Source organism: Carlito syrichta, unplaced genomic scaffold (genome assembly GCF_000164805.1).
Source record: "Carlito syrichta isolate Samal-C Ts95f unplaced genomic scaffold, Tarsius_syrichta-2.0.1 Scaffold308653, whole genome shotgun sequence".
NCBI classification, from domain to species: Eukaryota; Metazoa; Chordata; class Mammalia; order Primates; family Tarsiidae; genus Carlito; species Carlito syrichta.
Window position 1 is genome coordinate 21,594 of NW_007252749.1, and position 19,276 is coordinate 40,869.

Here is a 19,276-nt window from a genome sequence, read left to right on the forward strand (position 1 = left end):
GAAGAGGACCTCCATAAAGAATCTCTGACCAGCAACAGATGATGCTTTTCAGCTCTGATGCTGATTGGTTCTGTCACATTGGGTTACCAAATCCTGAGTAAGGAAGGAGTAACTTTGTTCCTATGATTTGGGATGTGGGTGGAGGAGGGTCATAGTTCTGAGTGAGACTTGTCTGCTCCTCTAACACCTAGTCCTCTCCTGTTCCAACATGGTGCACCTGTGGTTCCCTGGAGGGTCCTGGATGGCAGCTCTGACAATGATACTGATGGTGCTGAGCCCTCCCCTGGCTTTGGCTACGGACACCCGCCGTAAGTGTACACTTTGGGTGCTGAGCTATGATGGGGTGGGGGAAGAAAGGGAATTAACTTTGTCACTGTATCCTGGCTATATCTCTTAAGAAGTTGTGACATTTTATTCAGATAGGACTTATCTTTATCATATGATTCCCTATTATTTCCACAAGCAAAGGAGCCTGCTACTTGCTCTATACATGAGACCTGCATAAAGGGCCTCCATATAAGTAATTTCTTTTCAAATTTCCTCCAATAAAACCTCTGCGGTTTTGTATCACATTTCGCATTTAGAAATAAGAATGTTAAACTAATTCCCCAAACTACACTTCCCTTTATTATGTTGAGTTATGCCACAGGAAAGGAGGGTTTCTCTGAAAAATTGGTGGGGTGTTACAAGGCATTTGAAGGATCTCTCCTGGAATATCCTGTTACGTCCTCAACAGAATCTGTGGTTTGGGTGCCTCTCCCTAGTGTATGAAGATGTGCGAAGAGGTCTTCCCATTTTCTCCTTTCTTTACTCCGTGATGTCCAATATTTATAAAGCCTACATTCCTGTACTGAGGTTCTCTGACTGACATTTGTATTATTATTCACTATTTTTTTCTGGGAAAAGGACCCTGAAGCTGAAGCAGATATCTTTCGTACTTAAAATGAACCTCTAGGTAAGAAGCATTTATGGGGTGTTTTTTTGATGCCTTAAAAAACATAAGCCATCCTCTGAAAATCTGACACAGGTTAGTGTGCGTCATGAATTTATTTTGAACCTTTCTACTGGCTTCTCCAAAAATACTACATTCTCTGACTAGATCCCACAAGAAAGGGTTCAACTAGTGTAGAACAAATGGTATGAAATTATACTTTTTTAGTCAAAAATAGTGAAATATCAGCAATTTTATGGCTCAAACTATTTACCTTGAGTGGAGTTACAGAGACTAAAGGTTGTTAACATCACATAAGGCTGAAAATCAATGAGGAACTCATTGTTCGACTATACTCCTTTCCCAAATTCCATAGGTTCACTCATAATCCCCTCCGTTTTCCTTCTAGCCATCTCTGCTTACTTATACCTCCAGTTCCTCTTTATTTTTTTCCTCAGCTAAGTTGTCATCATTTTTGAAAATTCCTGAAGCTTGCACAGACCCTCAGCAGTAATGAGATCCATCAAAATAAATGAATCTTAATAAAAAATTTTCCTTTCTTAAAATCACCGTTTCCTTACCTGTGAATCTTTCTTCCCAGTAGAAGGAGGAGAAAAAGAAAGTTTGCCTGAATTCCTCACAGGGAGTAGAACGGGTATTGTGCATCATCAGAACAAAAGGGTATTGGAGCTTGAGCCCTTCTCATTCTCCAGGATCCCCACAGTGCTCAATTTCTGGAAAGCTTGCTTCTTCATTTAGACCCCAAATATTGTTCTGAGCAACTATTGTGTACTGGACTCTCTTCTAGGCTCAGAATGTTCCATTTGAATAAGAAAGAAAAGATCCTACTCTCCCAGAAACTAATAACAGAAGAGGCAGTTGATAACCCAATAAACATTTAGCAAAGAAGAAAATTTCATGGAGAAATAAGTGCCCTGAAAAAGACATCAAGGTGATAGGATAGAGAAAGCCGGATTCACCCAACTTTAGTTCAAGTGGCTAGGGAGCTCTTTCTGAGAATGTGACTTTCAGCTGAGACAAAAATAATGAGAAGATAGTCATGTGATTTAAGGAACAGATTTTGCAGAGAGATGGAACAGGGGAAAGGCCGAGGTGCGGGAGATGTGTGCTGTGTTGAAGGGACAGAAAGAAGGCTAGAGGGGCTGAAGGGAAGTGAGCAAGTAAGTGAAGTGGCATCAAATGAGGTAGGGTGGAGAGGACAGCAGAAGCATCCTCATATTAGGCCCTGATGGACATTGCAAGACATTGGAATCTTATGTAAACAGCTTTGGGAATCTACTAGAAGGCTACAAGGAGAATCCACCTATATTCTATTTTAAAAAGTAATTCTAGCAGCTATGTGAAGATTGGGTTGTTGGAGTTCACAAGTGGAGAAAGGGAGATCACTTAGGAGCACAGCAGAAATCTCTAGGACAGACAGGCCCATGGTTTCATTTAGACAGTGATAAAGATGAGTGAACATATTTGGAGTATGTTTTTGCATAGCTTGCTAATGGATTAAATACAAGATGGGGGTTAGAAATCCAAGTTTATTCTTGTGGATAGTGTTTTGAGAAATAGGAAGATGGTGGTGCTAGTTTATCGAAATAGGATAGACTGTGGGAGAAAATGATTTGAAATGGGAGGTTAGAAATAAAGGTTTTGCCTAAGTTTGTATGAGATGGTTTTTTGACATCTCTATGGAGAGACTGGGGTTGATTGTGAGGGCAGAGCTGGAGTTATTAGTGCTGATATCATCGACACGTGTACTGTGATAAATTCTAGTAAAGTGGAAGAAGTTATATAGGGAGCTAGACTATATGTAGAAAAAAAGAAGACAGCCAAGGGCAACAAAGGGGACTGAGAAGGAGCCCAGTGATGTGGGAGAAAAATCAACAGAACATGATGTGCGGAAGTCAGAAAAATAGATTTTTTCAAGGCTGGGGAGTGGCCAGTGTGGGAGCACCACTAAGAGGTGGGCGAAGTGAGAACATGACAGAGATGGACTTGACATTTGCAGTCTGTGGAGTATTTCGGATGGAAACTGGATCAGACCATTTGAAGAGTGAGAGGAAGAAGCCTGGATTACGGTTGACTCTTTTGAGTAGGAGACTTCAGAAAAGGCCTGTGCTCTGGGATCAGGGAGCTATCTGGACCTAAAGGAAAATAATAAAGGGGCTTAAGAGAAGTAGAAGGACCTGTGAACCAGGGAGAATGCTCAGTCATTAACAAGGAAGTCTTAGAGGGCCCTTGTATACTGTAGTGATGGTTATGCAACAGGTCATTAGTTCACACCGACAATATTTATTATTGACTTAGAATATACTAGTTCTAATCTTAGGTGATGAAAATGAAGCAATGAACAAAACAAATCTGGTGTCTGTTAGCATGAAGCTTTGTAACATTTTGCTGTGACTACTATGAACCAGGCCTAAGCCGGGCTCGGTGGCTCAGCCTGTAATCCCGCGCCTTTGGGAGGCTGAGGTGAGTGGATTGCCGAGCCCGCGGGTTCGAGACCCGCCCGGGCAACTTGGCGAGACCTCATCTCTACAATAAATCAAATCAGCCGGGCGTGGTAGCGTACGCCTGTAATTCCGGCTACTCGGAAGGCTGAGGTGGAAGGATCGCCGGAACCCAGCAGGTGAGGCTGCGGTGGCCGGGAGTGGCCACTGCACTCCAGTCTGGGCGACAGAGTGAGACTCCAACTCAAAAAAAAAAAAAAAAAAAAAAAGAAACAAACTAACCAGGCCTATACATTTCAGTGTGTAATTCCATTAGTTATCCTATTATATCTGTGGTATTTAAAACCATACACATTCAAGGAATCCAAAACTCGGAAAGTGTAAGTAACTTACCCTGTGTTGCAAAGTCAGTGCTAGAAATTAAATTACAGTGTAAATCTGGTATATAGAAAGTCTTTCTTTTCTATGTCAGCATATTCCATTTCTGTGAGTTTTGGATATGTTGCATTATTACACATAAACCAATGATTCTGCCCTAATGTGTTCAGATGGTAATTAGTGATATAGTTAATAGAACATAATTACCAAATGATGTTTGCTTTAGGAGTTAAGGAACAGAAGTTAATGTGAGGTTGATTCTACAGGAATTATGACAATTAAAATGGTAAAATATTTTGGTGTTTATTATGTGATCTTCACTAAGAAGAATAAGTACTGAAGTTTACACTTATCAATAATCCTTTGAAGAATAAACTATTATTACATCCATTTTGTGGTTAATAAAGAATGCTTATTGTTGTTACAAATTGATCCAAATAGGAGAGGTCATGTTTTAATTCATGTTTTAATTAATTAAATTCATTTAATTTAAATGTTAAATTAAGATTTTCTTAATTTAGGGCTTAATGTTCTAAACATTATTAGCGAATAGTGACTATACTGGGTTTAAGTTATTAATAGAATTTATGATGTTCATGTGTACCAGAGTGTGTTTTAGGATGAGAGAGAGAGATGTCAGAGCTACTAGTTCTGGTGTATGGAAGAAAATTTAATTCACTTTGTACTTATTTGAGAAGTTTCATATGTGCTGGCTAGCATGGGCATGTGTTGAAGAACACAAAGAAGTATTAACTCCTCTCTTTTGTCTGAGATTTTATTAGAAATCACGCTAAGGCTCCCAAGTAAAATACAGATGTCAAGTTAAATCTGAATTTCAGGTGAACGACAATAATTTATTTGAAATCAAATTTAACTGGGCATCCTGTACTTTTATTTACTAAATCTGGCAACCCTAAATTCAGCACAACAGAATGGATTATGGTGCTAACCATGAAAGCTACAATGATAGCTACTTCATTCCTTTTTAGTTTTTCACTTTCCCATCTGTGAAGATGGTACTTAGTGAATTTGTGAGCAATAAGATAGACTTTGTTTGATTCAGAGTGCTCTCCTCTCTGATATCATTACTAAAGGGAAAAGGGAACTCTGTGACGGTCTCTGCTCAATGTCTGAGGACCTGGTCATTTTTTGTAAACTGTCTATATGAGAATGTCATTTTAGTTTCTCCTCTCCTGAGGGGGCTTGACTGCAGATATGAGAGTTCTGCCTGGTAATTTGATGCCTACTTGTACGGTTGTGTGTAGGAGACTGAAAGCTAGAAAATGAATTAGTTAGGGTCTTGGCAGGAATAAAATGCCTGTGGCTGTATTTTATTTCTATACAAAAATATTGGATCGATGGCAGAGAAATTAAGAAGGAACATAATATGAAAGATAAATTATATGATATGGTGATTGATTGGCAATGTAAAGAAACCAGTAAATCTTGGTTCTGAACAAATTTATTTTGCTGGAAAAATAAATAAGACAAGATTTCTAAAAAACATAAGGTATATGTAAGGTCAAGGTTTTCAAGAGATATAATATTGCCAAATTTTTCCATGTAATTCTCAGCTACTCCATAATTACTAGTGGCTTTTTCACCATAGATTTTTCAGACGGTTTACACACCAGTGGTTCTCATCTAGGTATAGTTTCCCATCACTCCCTCACTCTCTTCTCTCCCATTACCCCCTGAGGAACATATGACAGTATATGGAATCACTTTGGTTGACATACCAGGGTTTTTTTTCTTACAACTAAGGAGTAGAAGCCAGGGACACTGGTAGCAGCCAACACCTCCCCAACAAAAAATTATCTGGTCCAAAATGTCAATACTTCCGAGGTTGAAAACACTGAGCATCTAAAAATTCTAGTCTCACTTTTCACACATACATTCAAATTCAGTTCTTCCTAGTTTATTTTGGCTGACTCCATTGCAAAAGAAAAAAAGGACATAACACTTGTATAAATTCACTACTTTTTTGTTGAATTCATTCAGTCAATGCAAGTGCATGATCTTCATTTTTATTTTTTCCTTATGTAGTATTTTTCAAAATTTTTCTGAGTTATTGGTCATCTTCTATTAGCTTTCAACAACCTGTCACTATAAATCACAAATAGTGGTGATTACCACAAACGTTTTTCATAAAATGCCTCATATTTCTGTAGTAAGTTTATATTCTGTACTATTGATAGTGTAAGAGACTTCCATTTATTCTTCTTTTAACCACAGGTTAAAACCACATGGGTTAACTACCAGGTTAACCACACGTCCTAGGCATTAAGCACCCTTATTAATGAATCCCAGATCCTGCCCTGACCCTTTAACTCTTTATTACCTTTTCATATCATATAATGTGTCTATTTATATACACACACACGCATATATATACATGTTATATGAAATACATGTGTGTTTACACTAGTTTGTATGTATGTATGTATGTTTACATACCTGTATTGAAACTACAGAATCCAGTTTGATAAATAGGAGTTGTGAGGCACTTTAGAATCCTTACCTCACCAAGTCACATTTGCCAAGCTTAAAAAAAAAAGAAAAAGAAAAAAAAAGAATCTCTGAACTTTCTGGATTTAAAATGCTAAAAGGGGTCTGTGGATCTATATTGGTATCAGGGTTTTAATTTCCTTAAAACTCTTCGATAGATTCCCATTGCATGCAATGTAGATTAAAAATCCCAACATCACCCGCAAGGCTTTTAAGTATTTGACTTCTTGTGGTTTCTCCAGTCTAATCTTTTACCCTTCTTCCCCTCACTTTGTGCTTCAGTGAATTTCCTTCTGGTTTCTTGAAGAAGCTCATCAATTCTCTCAGGCATTTGCACGTGGTATTGCCTTTACTGGAAATGTGTCTTGCTTTTTGTCCAAACATACACACTTCACTCTGACACGGGCTGAACCAAATGAACCTGTCACATCACATCTTTACTCTTATTCTTCAGTGAGTCCTTCCTTCTTTGACAACCTAATGTAATTTAGATCTTCCTGTTATTTTATTTTATATGAGTCGGAGTCTCGCTCTGCCGTCGTCTCACTGTCGTTCAGGCTGGAGTGCAGTTACGCGCTCATGTCCACCGCAGCCTCAACCTGCTAGATTCAGGTGATCCTTCCGCCTCAGCCTTCCAAGGAGCTGGAACGACAGGCATGCATCACCACACTCGGATACTTTTTTTGATTTATTGTAGAGATGAGGTCCCCCCAGGTTGCCCAGGCTGGGGTCTCGATCCAGTGGGCTCTGGCAATTCTCTCATCTCGTCCTCCCAAAACGCTGGGATTATAGGTGTGAGCTACCTCGGGCAACCTCTTCCCACTATTTATTCTCTCTTATAGAGCTCCACACTTCTCCTTTGACATTCTCATTTCCGTATGGATACGTGTGTGTGTGTGTGTGTGTGTGTGTGTGTGTGTGTGTTTGTCGTCACTTTCACTACACTTGAAGGTCCGTGAACTGGTGGGAGATGTGATCTTCCCTTGTTTGGTTCCCAGGGGACAGCACAGGCCTGGAACAAGGTCAGCACTAAGGATGACTTAGAGAGAGAAGGCGATGCATCCTGCATAAGGAAGGGGAAGAGGGCGGGATGAGAGGAGGAAGCAGGGAGGGTGTTTAGGCGGAGGCTTCCAAGAGCAGACTCTAGGGGGGCTCAGTGATGCGGCAGGTCCTTGTCCCTCCGCGGCCTCCGGCTCAGAGGTCTCCAGCACGGCTCCGAGGCGGGGAGAGGAACGCAAATGGCAGGATCAGAGGGATGTCTACCGCCCGCGCGGCCCCCTCCGTCTCGGGCAGATGGAAGATGGGCCCCCGCGGGGTGCTGGTAGTCGGGGGTGGCAGGTGAGGCCAGCCAGGATGTCCCAGCGGCCCTCAGGGAGCCCCCAGATTGTTGGGCTCCTGGGCGTCGCGACGACGTCATCCCAGGCCGCCCGCGTGACCCGACCGCTCGTGTCTCCACAGCGCGTTTCCTGGAACTGAATAAATTTGAGTGTCATTTCTCCAACGGGACGGAGGGGGTGCGGTTCGTGCACAGAAAAATCTACAACCGGGAGGAGGTCGTGCGCTTCGACAGCGACGTGGGGGAGTACCGGGCGGTGACGGAGCTGGGGCGGCCCACGCCGAGTACTGGAACGGGCAGAAGGACGTCCTGGAGGACCGACGGGCTGAGGTGGACACGGTGTGCAGACACAACTACGAGATTTCCGATAGATTCCTGGTGCCGCGGCGAGGTGAGCACGCTGGGCAGGGGGTCAGCGACTATGTGAGCAGGGAGTGTGTGTTTGTCTGTCTTTGTGTGTGTATGTGAGAGAGAAAAAGAGAGAGAGAGAGACAGAGAGAGAGAGAGAGAGACAGAGAGAGAGAGAGAGAGAGAGAGAGAGAGAGAGAGAGAGAGAGAGAGAGAGAGAGAATGGGAACGCGATCGCGAACCTTCAGGATTGTGAGAGGTTGAGGACTCGTGAGAAAAATCCACACTCCCACTGAGTTGTGAGGAGTGTAGGTTTTGTCAAGTGTGACTGTTGTGGGAGGGGATGCAGGAGGGCCTTCCGCTTGGTGGCCTCTGTGGGAGAGGTGGGATGGAGGGTAGGTGGGAGTGGTCGTGCAGGGGCTGAAAGGGGAGGAGACCTTGATGCGTCCTTAGAGAGGTGGGGAAGGACCATCTAAGGTGTCTATGCATGGGGTGAAGGTTTAGGGGAGGAGAGAGGAGATTGTGGAAGGTTCTGGGTGACATGAGGAGCCTTCTGGCAGACTCTACTTGGCACACACCCTTCACCATCCTGCAGTCTTTGAATAAAGTCTGTGGTGTTCGTTTGTATAAATATTTCATTGAGAAAAAGCATTAACTTAATGTTTAGGGAAGTGTGGGTACCTCTGACCTTTCTGAGGCTTCTTTTAGTTTTAAATTTCTTTCTACTTTTTTCCCCTTAATATTTTTTTGCATAGTCGAGATGATTGGGAAGCTAGATTTTTAATTAAAATATTGTTATTTATTGGTTTTATTTTTTGGGAGACAGGTTCTTGTCATGTGCTCCAGGCTGAGTACAGTGGCAGGATCATAGCTCACTGCAGCCTGAAACTCTTGGGCTCAAGCAAGCCTCCTGCCTCAGCCTTCTCAGTGGCTGAAATGACAGTCAAGTCCCACCATGGCTGTGACTATTTTTATAATAAAGCTAATAGTATTTTCACATGATTCCTTTATTTTCAAGTATTTTCACATGATTCCTTTATAGTTGTTGTAACAGAACTTCACATCTGTCTTTGTTGATCTTTTTTACAATATGGTCAATAGTTACAAATTAAATCTCTTTTAAGTTTTTTTTTTTTTTTGAGTTGGAGTCTCACTCAGTCGCCCAGACTGGAGTGCAGTGGCCACTCCCGGCCACCACAGCCTCAACCTGCTGGGCTCCGGCGATCCTTCTGCTTCAGCCTTCTGAGTAGCTGAAACTACAGGTGCGCGCTACCACGTCTGGCTAGTTTTTGATTTATTGTAGAGATGAGATCTCACCAAGTTGCCCAGGCTGGTCTCGAAGCCGCGGACTCAGGCAATCCACTCACCTCAGCCTCCCAAAGCGCAGGATTACAGGCTGAGCCACCAGGCCCGGCTCTTTTTAGTTTTTAATTAATAGTTGATTTTGAAGACTCTTGAATCTTTTTTCACATATTTATTGATCAATTATAATTCTTGCTGTAAGAATTATCTATTACATATTGTATATGAAATAATTTTTTGGTAATGATTTAAATCTATCTTAAATCTATCATTTTGTGACATTGTAAAAATGTTATCTCCAGGCCCAGGTTGCTTTCTTTTCTTTTCTTCTCTTTCCTTTTTTTTTCCTCTTCTCTTCTTTTCTTTTCTTTTTTTTTGTGAGTTGGTGTCTCACTCTGTCACCCAGGCAGGAATGCAGTGGCACACTCACGGCTACTGCAGCCTTGACCTGCTGGGCTCAGGTGATCCATCCACTTCAACCTTACAAGTAGCTGGAACTACAGGTGCAGCAGTAGCCACCATCCCTGGCTAATTTTTAAATTTGTTATAGAGGTATTGCCAATTTGCCTAGGCTGGTCTTGAACTCTTGGGCTCAGGCAGTCCCCTTGCTTCTGCCTCCAGAAGGGTTGGGATCACAGGTGTGAGCCTAATGCCAGCTTACTTTCCTTTCTTTTAAAATAATTGCGATTACTGAGGGTCTGCCTAATATCATGGATTGTCCTTGGCATTAAGCAAACTTATTAATGGGTCCCAGACCTTGTCCTGGTTCCAAATTTCAGTCTAGAAAAAAAGACTGTTTATAAATTGATAATTCTAATAATAATTATGCTTCTTTTGCAACTGAGATAATTGATCAGCTGATTGTAAAAATCAGAACTTTTAAAAATGAAATACTTCTCTTATACCTTTCTTTCTTCTATAGGACTCATGCTTTCTAGGGACTCACCTCATGGACTTAGAGAATCTTTTCAGTCTGTTCCTCCTTTCCACGGACAGAGCACTTCTGAGGTGTTCTAAGGTGTGAATGCATGGAGGTAGTATTCCTAAAACTATATGCTCCATTGCCTTGTCTCCCTTACTCTGTCTCCTAATCTAGCCTTACAGTTTTGAATCATATTTTTCTCTCAGGGTGAACAAGGATAATAAATAGCTAATATAAACTGAAGTCCACGATCAGTCATTGTTTTCTATATTTTAGGAGCATGAACCCTCACATAACCCCAACAGGTAAATTAGTATTATTATTCTCCATTATAAATGAGAAAATTGAGAGAGGAAGGACTTGAACACCACTTCCAGAATAACCAGAAAGAGGCAGAATCTGGATTTGAACCAGAAATCATGGCTTCAGAAATCACACTTTTAATTAGTACACTATGCTTTCAAAGATTTGTAAGACTTTGACAATGAATAACAGTTTCACCACGAAAAATCTAGATACAGTTTCCTCAACATTACTCAAATCTAAGGGTCCTTGCTGTAATATTAATTTCAAGGCTTAAGACACTCTGAGGCAACTTGGTCAGCTTTGATGGAGGCTTGCCCAAGACTGCAGACTGTGTTTGGAGAGAGACAGAGAACAGTCAACCAAGTAGACGTACTCTGTCTTCATTACTTACTCCTTCTACCTTTTTTCTCCCAGTTCTGCCTAAGGTAACCGTGTACCCTACAAAGACCCAGCCCCTGCAACACCACAACCTCCTGGTCTGCTCTGTGAGTGGTTTCTATCCAGGCAACATCGAAGTCAAGTGGTTCCGGAATGGCCAGGAAGAGGAGGCTGGAGTGGTCTCCACAGGCCTGATCCAGAATGGAGACTGGACCTACCAGATCTTAGTGATGCTTGAAACAGTTCCTCAGAGTGGAGAGGTGTACAGCTGTGAAGTGGGGCACCCAAGTCTGATGAGCCCTGTCACAGTGGAATGGAGTAAGAAGTTTTCTGATCTGATGTATTTCTCACCCTCCAGGATGGGAACATTGCTTATCTCTGAGTGTCAGGTTTCTCCTTTAACATATGATATTTTCATTTGCCCCATGTTCTGCTCTCCTTCAACACAGGCCAGTGGGAGTATCTCAGGGAGTATCCTTTTGACTGTTTCTAGAAAGATCTGTATATCTTGGCAAATGCCTGGCAGGCAGGAGAGGCTGTCCTTATTTTGATCCTTTCTATAATATCACAGGTCTTGGTCACCCTTTGTGTCCTGGGCATCAGACTCTGTTGTTGCTCTGAGTTTTTTGTTGTGATCTGAGAAGAAAAGCAATGTAGGGGCTTTCCAGAACTGAGTGGAGTCCAATCACATCTCCACATTTTAGTAGCTCTGCCACTCTAGACAAGCTAGTTAATTTCATTGAGTCCTAGGCTTTTTGTTTATCAGATATTGAAGTTGTGTCTTATGTCAGGGCTGCTATATTTGAACGAGTTTAATACCTGAATATTGTAGCTATTCAATGTAATTCTTAAGTATCTTTTCCAGAAATGGTCAGTAATGTTGGTTCTTCCTGGGCAGACTTCTTTCCTCATTCTCAAAGCACTGTATTTCAGGGTCTCAACAAAAGAAGTTAGATTTGGGATAATAATCGCTAAACTTGGCTTTTTCTCTCAGGGGCACAGTCTGAGTCTGCACAGAGCAAGATGCTGAGTGGAATTGGAGGCTTTGTACTGGGCCTGCTCTTCCTCGTGATAGGTCTGCTCATCTACTTCAGGAATCAGAAAGGTAAGCAACCTGCTAGTAGCTGAATCTCTTTATAGTGTTTTCTGAAGCAAGAAATACGTCTTTGCTGATGTTATTTCTCAATAATCAGCATGTACATACAGTCTTTTCTCCCCCAGTTTACTAAAATTTATGGAAATCCAGAAATTATTACTCCAGTTACGGTGTCAAAGCACAAGGGCTTGTGGTCCGAAGGGATCAGAGAATTAACAGACATGACAATCTTTTGAGAACTTGGGGCAATTAAAGGAAAAGCCATTAAGGCTAATGAAATTCCATAGGATTGTGTAACATATGCTTCACAGATCACATGCTCTCATTTTCTGCTGTTCTCTCTGCTCTGGCTGGTGTGGGTGTGGTGTTAGATAAATCTCAGGTGGGAGAGCTGGTCCTGAGAACATTGTATTTGAGAACATATTTGCTTTTATATCTTTTAAATCTGGATCTTTTCCTCTCCTTCCCTAGGGCACTCTGGACTTCAGCCAACAGGTAATAATGTCTGATCCTTTTCTAGAGGGAGACTGAGTTTTTCCAGAATGGTGGTAGAGGTGACAAGACATGAGATAGACATAGCGGGAAACTCTTTGAATTAAATTTTCTGATCATCAGTTTACACTAAACCTTCTCTTCACTTAGTAAAAGGCCTGAGCTCTGAAGTATCATTGATCTGGGAATCTAAAGGACATTTGTTTCTTTTTCCTGCAGTGCTCTCACATAAGGCACTGATGGAAGGGGGAAAGCAGCTGTTTGTAGAGTTAGGTCTGAAAACAACACTGTCCTCTGTCTTCTGCAGGACTCCTGAACTGAAGTCAGTAGGAGGAACCTTCTGTCCCAGCTTCCCAGCATGAAAAGCTTTCCTGCTTGGCTCTTATTCTTTCTCAGAAGGAGTGCTTTCTCTGGACCTGGTCAGCTCCTGGTTCAGTGATGCTGCTGGAAATGTTCTCCCTGACAGCTTTCTCACCCCTGCCCCTGGCCTGGAGGTCCCAGATTTGATGACAGTCCTTTATATTCAATTTTCCTGGTCCCCTTTTTACCCAACCCTTATTGACTCCCATGCATCTGACCTACTTTGTACCTACTACATTATTAAATTTTTCTCAAATTAGCATGGAGTGAAAAATCATCTGCTTCACAAATCTCAAGGATAAGAGATAGAAAAAAAGAAAAAATTACATCTCAATGAAGTCATGGTTTTTGTTTATAAATGATAATTGTGTGAGATAATGTATATTTTAAATAACATAATGCTGACTTATACACTGTAGACATACATCAAAACATCATGCTTTCTACCATAAATATACTACATAATTTTTACTTGTCATTATTCAAAAATATTAGCCAAAAGTTTAAAGAGGCAATGCATAAAAACTGAAAACAGGCTAAAACAATTGAAATAAACTTGACAAATAATATGAAAAACAAGCTAGAAAGTAAGTTAAAACTTTTTTTTTTTTTAAATTAGTGTCTCTGTTGCCCAGGCTGAAGTGCAGTGGTAGGATGTAGCTCACCATAGTCTCAAATGCTTGGGCTCAAGTGATCTTTCTGCTTCAACCTCCGGAGTAGCTATAGGCCCATACTGCCACACTTTGCTGATTTTTTTTTTAAGAGATGAGTTTTCGCTGTGCTTAGGTTGACTTCAATAATATACTGTTACAAAAGAGTTGCATAGATTTCAGAGAAAGACAAACTGCCTAAAAAAAATGGAGTGTTCTGCTACTGTTTTCTATTTGAGAATCTGTTTAAAATGTAAATGACATAAAAAGCAGATAATCAAGTCAAAAGTTTATTACAAAGTAATAATCATTTAAGTACCATTTCTCCATAGTCAGAGACAACAGTCATTTTCAATCATATTACAGTTTTATTTCATGCATATTTGGTTGTTATTATATTAGTACTACTTGTGTGAAGCAGATTATCTTACAGGAATTTCATAAGTCATGTCTGCTTTGTGTGATTCTAGGGTTACAACTTTACTCTTTCTCTTTCCCTGAGATGAAAATAATGAATTATTGTATATAAAACCAATGGTGTGATTTTATAGGGTAGAATTTAAATATATGGGGGGAGCATTTCAATAAAGATGCCTCAGTTTTAATTTTCTTTGACTCGGTGTCTCTCATAGCAGATAAATCCGAGAAAGGTATTTCCAGGGTTGCTAAATTCATCAGGCATCCATGATCTTGTAATTTTATACTCATCTCTTCATGCTACACATCATGTTGGCTTTCCCGAGGTGTTAGAAGGACAGATGTAGGTTACATAGTCTCTCTACTTCTAAAGACAGGAAAAGGAAACTATTTCTTCCTATGTGCCTTTATGAGGAGCAACTAACCTTTTTCCAGTGTTCCTAGTATCCACTCCCTAGTATCCACGTTGGAAGTTCCATGGTATCACTATAGTTGGTACAGACAAGATTTGATTTAACCCTTGTGGAGTGGGCCTAACACATGAGGGACGAAAAAAAGCAAAATCATATTTTAAAAAATAAAGCAATAGTGAATGTGCTAGGAGAAAATGATTTCAGGGTAGGAATATGACAGTTTATGGTACTTTGTGGGTGTAAGTATTTCTATTTAATTTTCTCATAAGGCCTGTAGGTTCTTGAGAGGCATCCTCAATACATGCCAGTTTGAGGGTTTTTTATTTGTTTCAACATATTAAGTGCCAGCCATTAGCTCAATTACAATAAAACAAAAAGGCAAGCAAAATAATTGTTTTTAGAACTTGATACACTATGCTGATGCAAAATTTTGTGAGAAAGATATATTTTCTAGTGAAAAAATTTTTTGAAAATAGAAAGTATAATAACAACTGACTAGCTCTATAGGATGCTGAAACATTGTGTACATCTATTTTAATAGATGTATTTTGTTAATAATTCATTCATTATTGCTTAAATTCACTAGTAGAACAGAGTCCAGAATTATAACTACAAGTAGTTGAGATTTAGTTTAAGATAAATGCAGTTTCACATTGTTGGTAAGATGTTCGAACATTTCAATCATTTCAACAAAATGGATCATTGATTTACACAAATTGAGACATAAAAAGTATAAATTAATAAAATAAATATTATCCTCTTTATATTGCCGTCTTTATTTCTATGGAAAACAGTCCAAACGTCCTTCAAATAGTAAGTGGATAAACCAAAGGAGCTGCAGCTGTGCGATTTAATACCATACAAAAATATAAAGAAGCAAAACTATACTTACATGGCAGGGAGACAGTATGGTCACAAACTGTTTTTTCCATGGTAAAGTTTAATCTTTGCACTCTGAACAATGATAAATTGCTTAATGAGTAAATTCACATTATTTGGGTGATGGGTATCCCAAGAGCTCCTATTTCATCATTAAATCTATACAGTAACAAATTTACTGTTGTACCATATAAATTTGCACAAAAATGATAAAAAGATACAAAATAATACAGGTTACAAAACTGGTAAACTTCCAAAATGTTATATACTAAGTGAGAGAAACAAGACCTGAGAGACTACATGTCATATGATTTATTTTACATGAAATGTAAAACTTAAAAAAAAGTCTAAAAATTCTGAATTCCAAAGATGAACAAGATCTATTTAGGTGAGCAGGGACAGTATTCCATCTTATCCCTGTGTTATCTGGTAAATATATATATTTTTTGAGTTGGAGTCTCACTCTGTCACCCAGTCTGGAGTGCAGTGGCCGCTCCCGGCCACTGCAGCCTCAACCTGCTGGGCTACGGCAATCCTTCCGCCTCAGCCTTCCAAGTAGCTGGAACTACAGGCGTGCTACCATGCCCGGTTAATTTTTGATTTATTGTAGAGATGAGGTCTTGCCAAGTTGCCCAGGCGAGTCTCGAACCCGCGGGCTCAGGCAATCCACTCACCTCAGCCTCCCAAAGCGTGGGATTACAGGCTGAGCCACCGAGTCCGGCTATCTGCTAAATATTAATATGATTGGAACATCAGGTTTGGCACTGAAAGGAAGATTTTGATAAGTTAAGGAGAAACCAGCAAAGTTAAAAGTCCTGTGGGCTTGTGTGATGGATTGAAATCTAGAAAGGTCCCCAATATAATAACTATTTTCCCTGGTAACGGATTTGTCTTTCATAACTTTTGCTGAGTGCATGATTATGGTATGAGAGCTTAGGATGTAAATAAAAGTCAGAAAATCATCTCTATAGCTTCATGCAAACAAACATCAGTAAGAAAATCAAAACATAAAAAATACTTTCAACCATCTTGACTTATTTGACATTTATAGTTGACATATATATTAGCAGCACCCAATAATTACAAATTATATACTTCTTTACATTGCACAAAGAATATCCATGAAGCAGAATACATACTAGTGTCATCAAACTATTCGCAGTAACTTTCACAAGATTAAAATCATACAGATACATATTCTGACAACAATCTTATCAAATTAAAATCAGATAGATTAAGAAAATTGTCAAATACTTTGGAAGTGAAGCAATGCATTTCTAAGTAATCTGTGGCTCGTCAAAAATAAAGCAGAAAATAATTTGAACAATGTTAAATAAAATAATATAAAAATAAATTTTCACAATTTTTGATATGAACCAAGTTAAACCTTAGAGCAAAATCAGTGCAAATGCTTATGTTATAAAAAGAGAAATATGTAAATAATGGAGATCTAAACTTTTAACTTAAAAATGTAGGTGGGCGTGGTGGCTCATCACAATAATTCTGGCAGGAGTATTGCCTGAGCCCAGGAATTGCAGATGAGTCTGGGCAACATCGCGAGATGTCATCTTTGCAAAAAATTAGTTGGGCATGGTGGCTCATGCCTGTAATTCGAGCTCCTTGGGAGGCTTGGATAGGAGGATTGCCTGAGTCCAGTAAGTTTAGGTGCAGTGAACCATGATCGTGCCACTTTACTGCAACTTGGGTGACAGAGTGAGACCTTGATTCAAAAAAAAAAAATCTAAGAAATGATAAGCAAATTTAACATAAAAATGTAGAAAGACAAGTAAATATGAGGGGAAATTAATACAACTGAAAATAGATGTATAATATTGAAAAAAATGTCAGAAGGTTTTCTTCTCCTTCTCCTTCTCTTCCTCCTCCTCCTTTTTCTTTTTCTTCTTCTAAATAAATAAATAAACTTTATGCCTTATAAAGAAAGAGAAAATCCAAATTATAAATTGTCATGATCTGGAATTAAATATACATTCCGACAGATCCTAAAGACATTAAAAAGATAGTAAGAGGTTGTTACAGAGCATTTTGTACTATTAAATTTCCCATTTTTGATGAAAGTCACTGAAAAACACAATATTGCATTATCTACTTTTGTGTATATTTACCAAAATTTAGTGGCTTAAAATTACAGCCTTGTAAAAATTTCTCACAGTTCTGAGTTGATTGATCTCATCAGGTGCTCTCTCTGGAAGTCTCTCACGTGACTGAGTTAGATGATACTTAGGTAGCATCCTCTGAAGGCTCAACTGAGACACTGGGATGCTCTGCATGTGGTTCCACATCCTCTAATGTGACCTATTATGTTCCATCAGCATATAGGAATCTTTCTTACCTGAAGGCTCAGAAGTCCCGAGAGTATGTTTTCTGAGAGGAAGTTAAAATCTGCAAAAATTTCTTTAGATCTAGCTCAGAAGTTGTAAGGCATCATTCCCAGCATATTCTATTAGTCAAATCCAGTATTACATGGTCCCCAACCCTTTGGCATCAGGGACATTTTTCATGGAAGACAATTTTTCCATGAACTGGGAAGGGTAAGGATGGTTTCAGGATGATTCAAGTACATTACATTTATTGTGCACTTTGTTTCTATTATTATTATTACTATTATTATTATTTTTTCAGCTGCTTTATTATTCCTTTCTCTTTTTCTCACCTCTTTAAATTCAGAGCAGGGCCATTGCCTTACTACAATCTGGTGTGGTTATGTTCTCTTGGAGCTATGGCCGCTACCATGTTTCCTGGCTTTGGCCCCTTCCCCTACCTTGGGACGGTAAATCTTTTCTTTCTCTCTAATTCACTTTTTAAAGTAATCTATATTTTCTAATCTAAACAAGAAAAAAATTCAAAGAGCAAAGGAAATGGTCTGGGAACAAAACAAAACAAAAACAAAATACTACATGCCCAGTTAAATTTTAGACAAACACCACATAATTTTTTGGTAGAGTTATGTCTCCTATGCAATTTTTTTTTTTTGAGTCAGAGTCTCACTCTGCCACCCAGACTGGAGTGCAGTGGCCGCTCCCGGCCACCGCAGCCTCGGCCTGCTGGGCTCTGGCGATCCTTCCGCCTCAGCCTTCTAAGCAGCTGGGACTACAGGTGCGTGCTACCACGCCTGGCTGACTTTTTGATTTATTATTGAGATGAGGTCTCACCAAGTTGCCCAGGCGGGTCACGAACCCGTGGGCTCAGGCAATCCACTCACCTCAGCCTCCCAAGGTGCGGGATTACAGGCTGATCCACCGATCCTGGCTCCCTATGCAATATTTAATATATATTATACTATAACATTATTTGTTGCTTACCTAAAATTCAAATTTAATTGGGCATCTTATATTTTTATTTGCTAAATCCTACAATCCTAGCTCCTCCCTCAGGAGAAGGGCATACAATCAGTTATTTGGAGACAGTCCGTGCTCTTTAAACATTGGAGAAAGGGGAAGTGCCCACTGATAGCAGCAATGGCCTGAGAAGCTCCACGTTCATGGCATGGCAAGATGGAAACTTTGCACAAATACTCTTAAGTAGAAGTCAATTGCAGGAAGCATCTAATCAACTGAATAGATTCCTGGTAGTATCAGGAAGATCTGAAAGTGCAGAGAATTATTATAAAATTCTTAAGTATCATGGAACCACCTATCAGGTCAAGAAATAGAAAATAACTAGCTCCTGAGAAGTAGTTCTCATTCTTTCTCCAAATCACTAGTTCTTCCTTATTCTCAAAGATAATAACTATACTGATTTCCTACACCATAGTTTAAACTGCCTGCTTTGAGACGTTATGTAAATAATACCACACTGTGTCTTCTGTTTTCTGTGAAGTTTTTTTTTTTTTTTTTTACATACAGTTAAATTCACTCATCTTTATTTATAGTTCTATGAGTTGTTTTGGCATATGCATAGCATTGTCATAGAAACTGTAACCACATAATCAAGACACATAACTCTGTTACTACCTCTTCTGATCCCTCATGCTACCTATTTATAGTTCAGTTTTTTAAAAAAAATTTTAATCCATTTTTTTAATGATATTGTGGGGTACAGTTAAGGGTTAGGTATACAAATATGCTCCGTTCGGGCACC

The 19,276-nt window shown here is 39.7% G+C and overlaps 1 protein-coding gene across 1 annotated transcript; it reads left to right on the forward strand.

Annotated features, from left to right (window-relative positions):
* Window positions 1-208: 208 nt before the first annotated feature.
* Window positions 209-13,135, forward strand: LOC103267988 (HLA class II histocompatibility antigen, DRB1-9 beta chain-like). Its single transcript, XM_008065545.2, is given in 7 exon segments — window positions 209-308; window positions 7,738-7,890; window positions 7,893-8,006; window positions 10,908-11,189; window positions 11,866-11,976; window positions 12,439-12,462; window positions 12,767-13,135. Coding segments are annotated over 7 exon segments (798 nt in total). The 3' UTR covers window positions 12,781-13,135.
* Window positions 13,136-19,276: the final 6,141 nt, after the last annotated feature.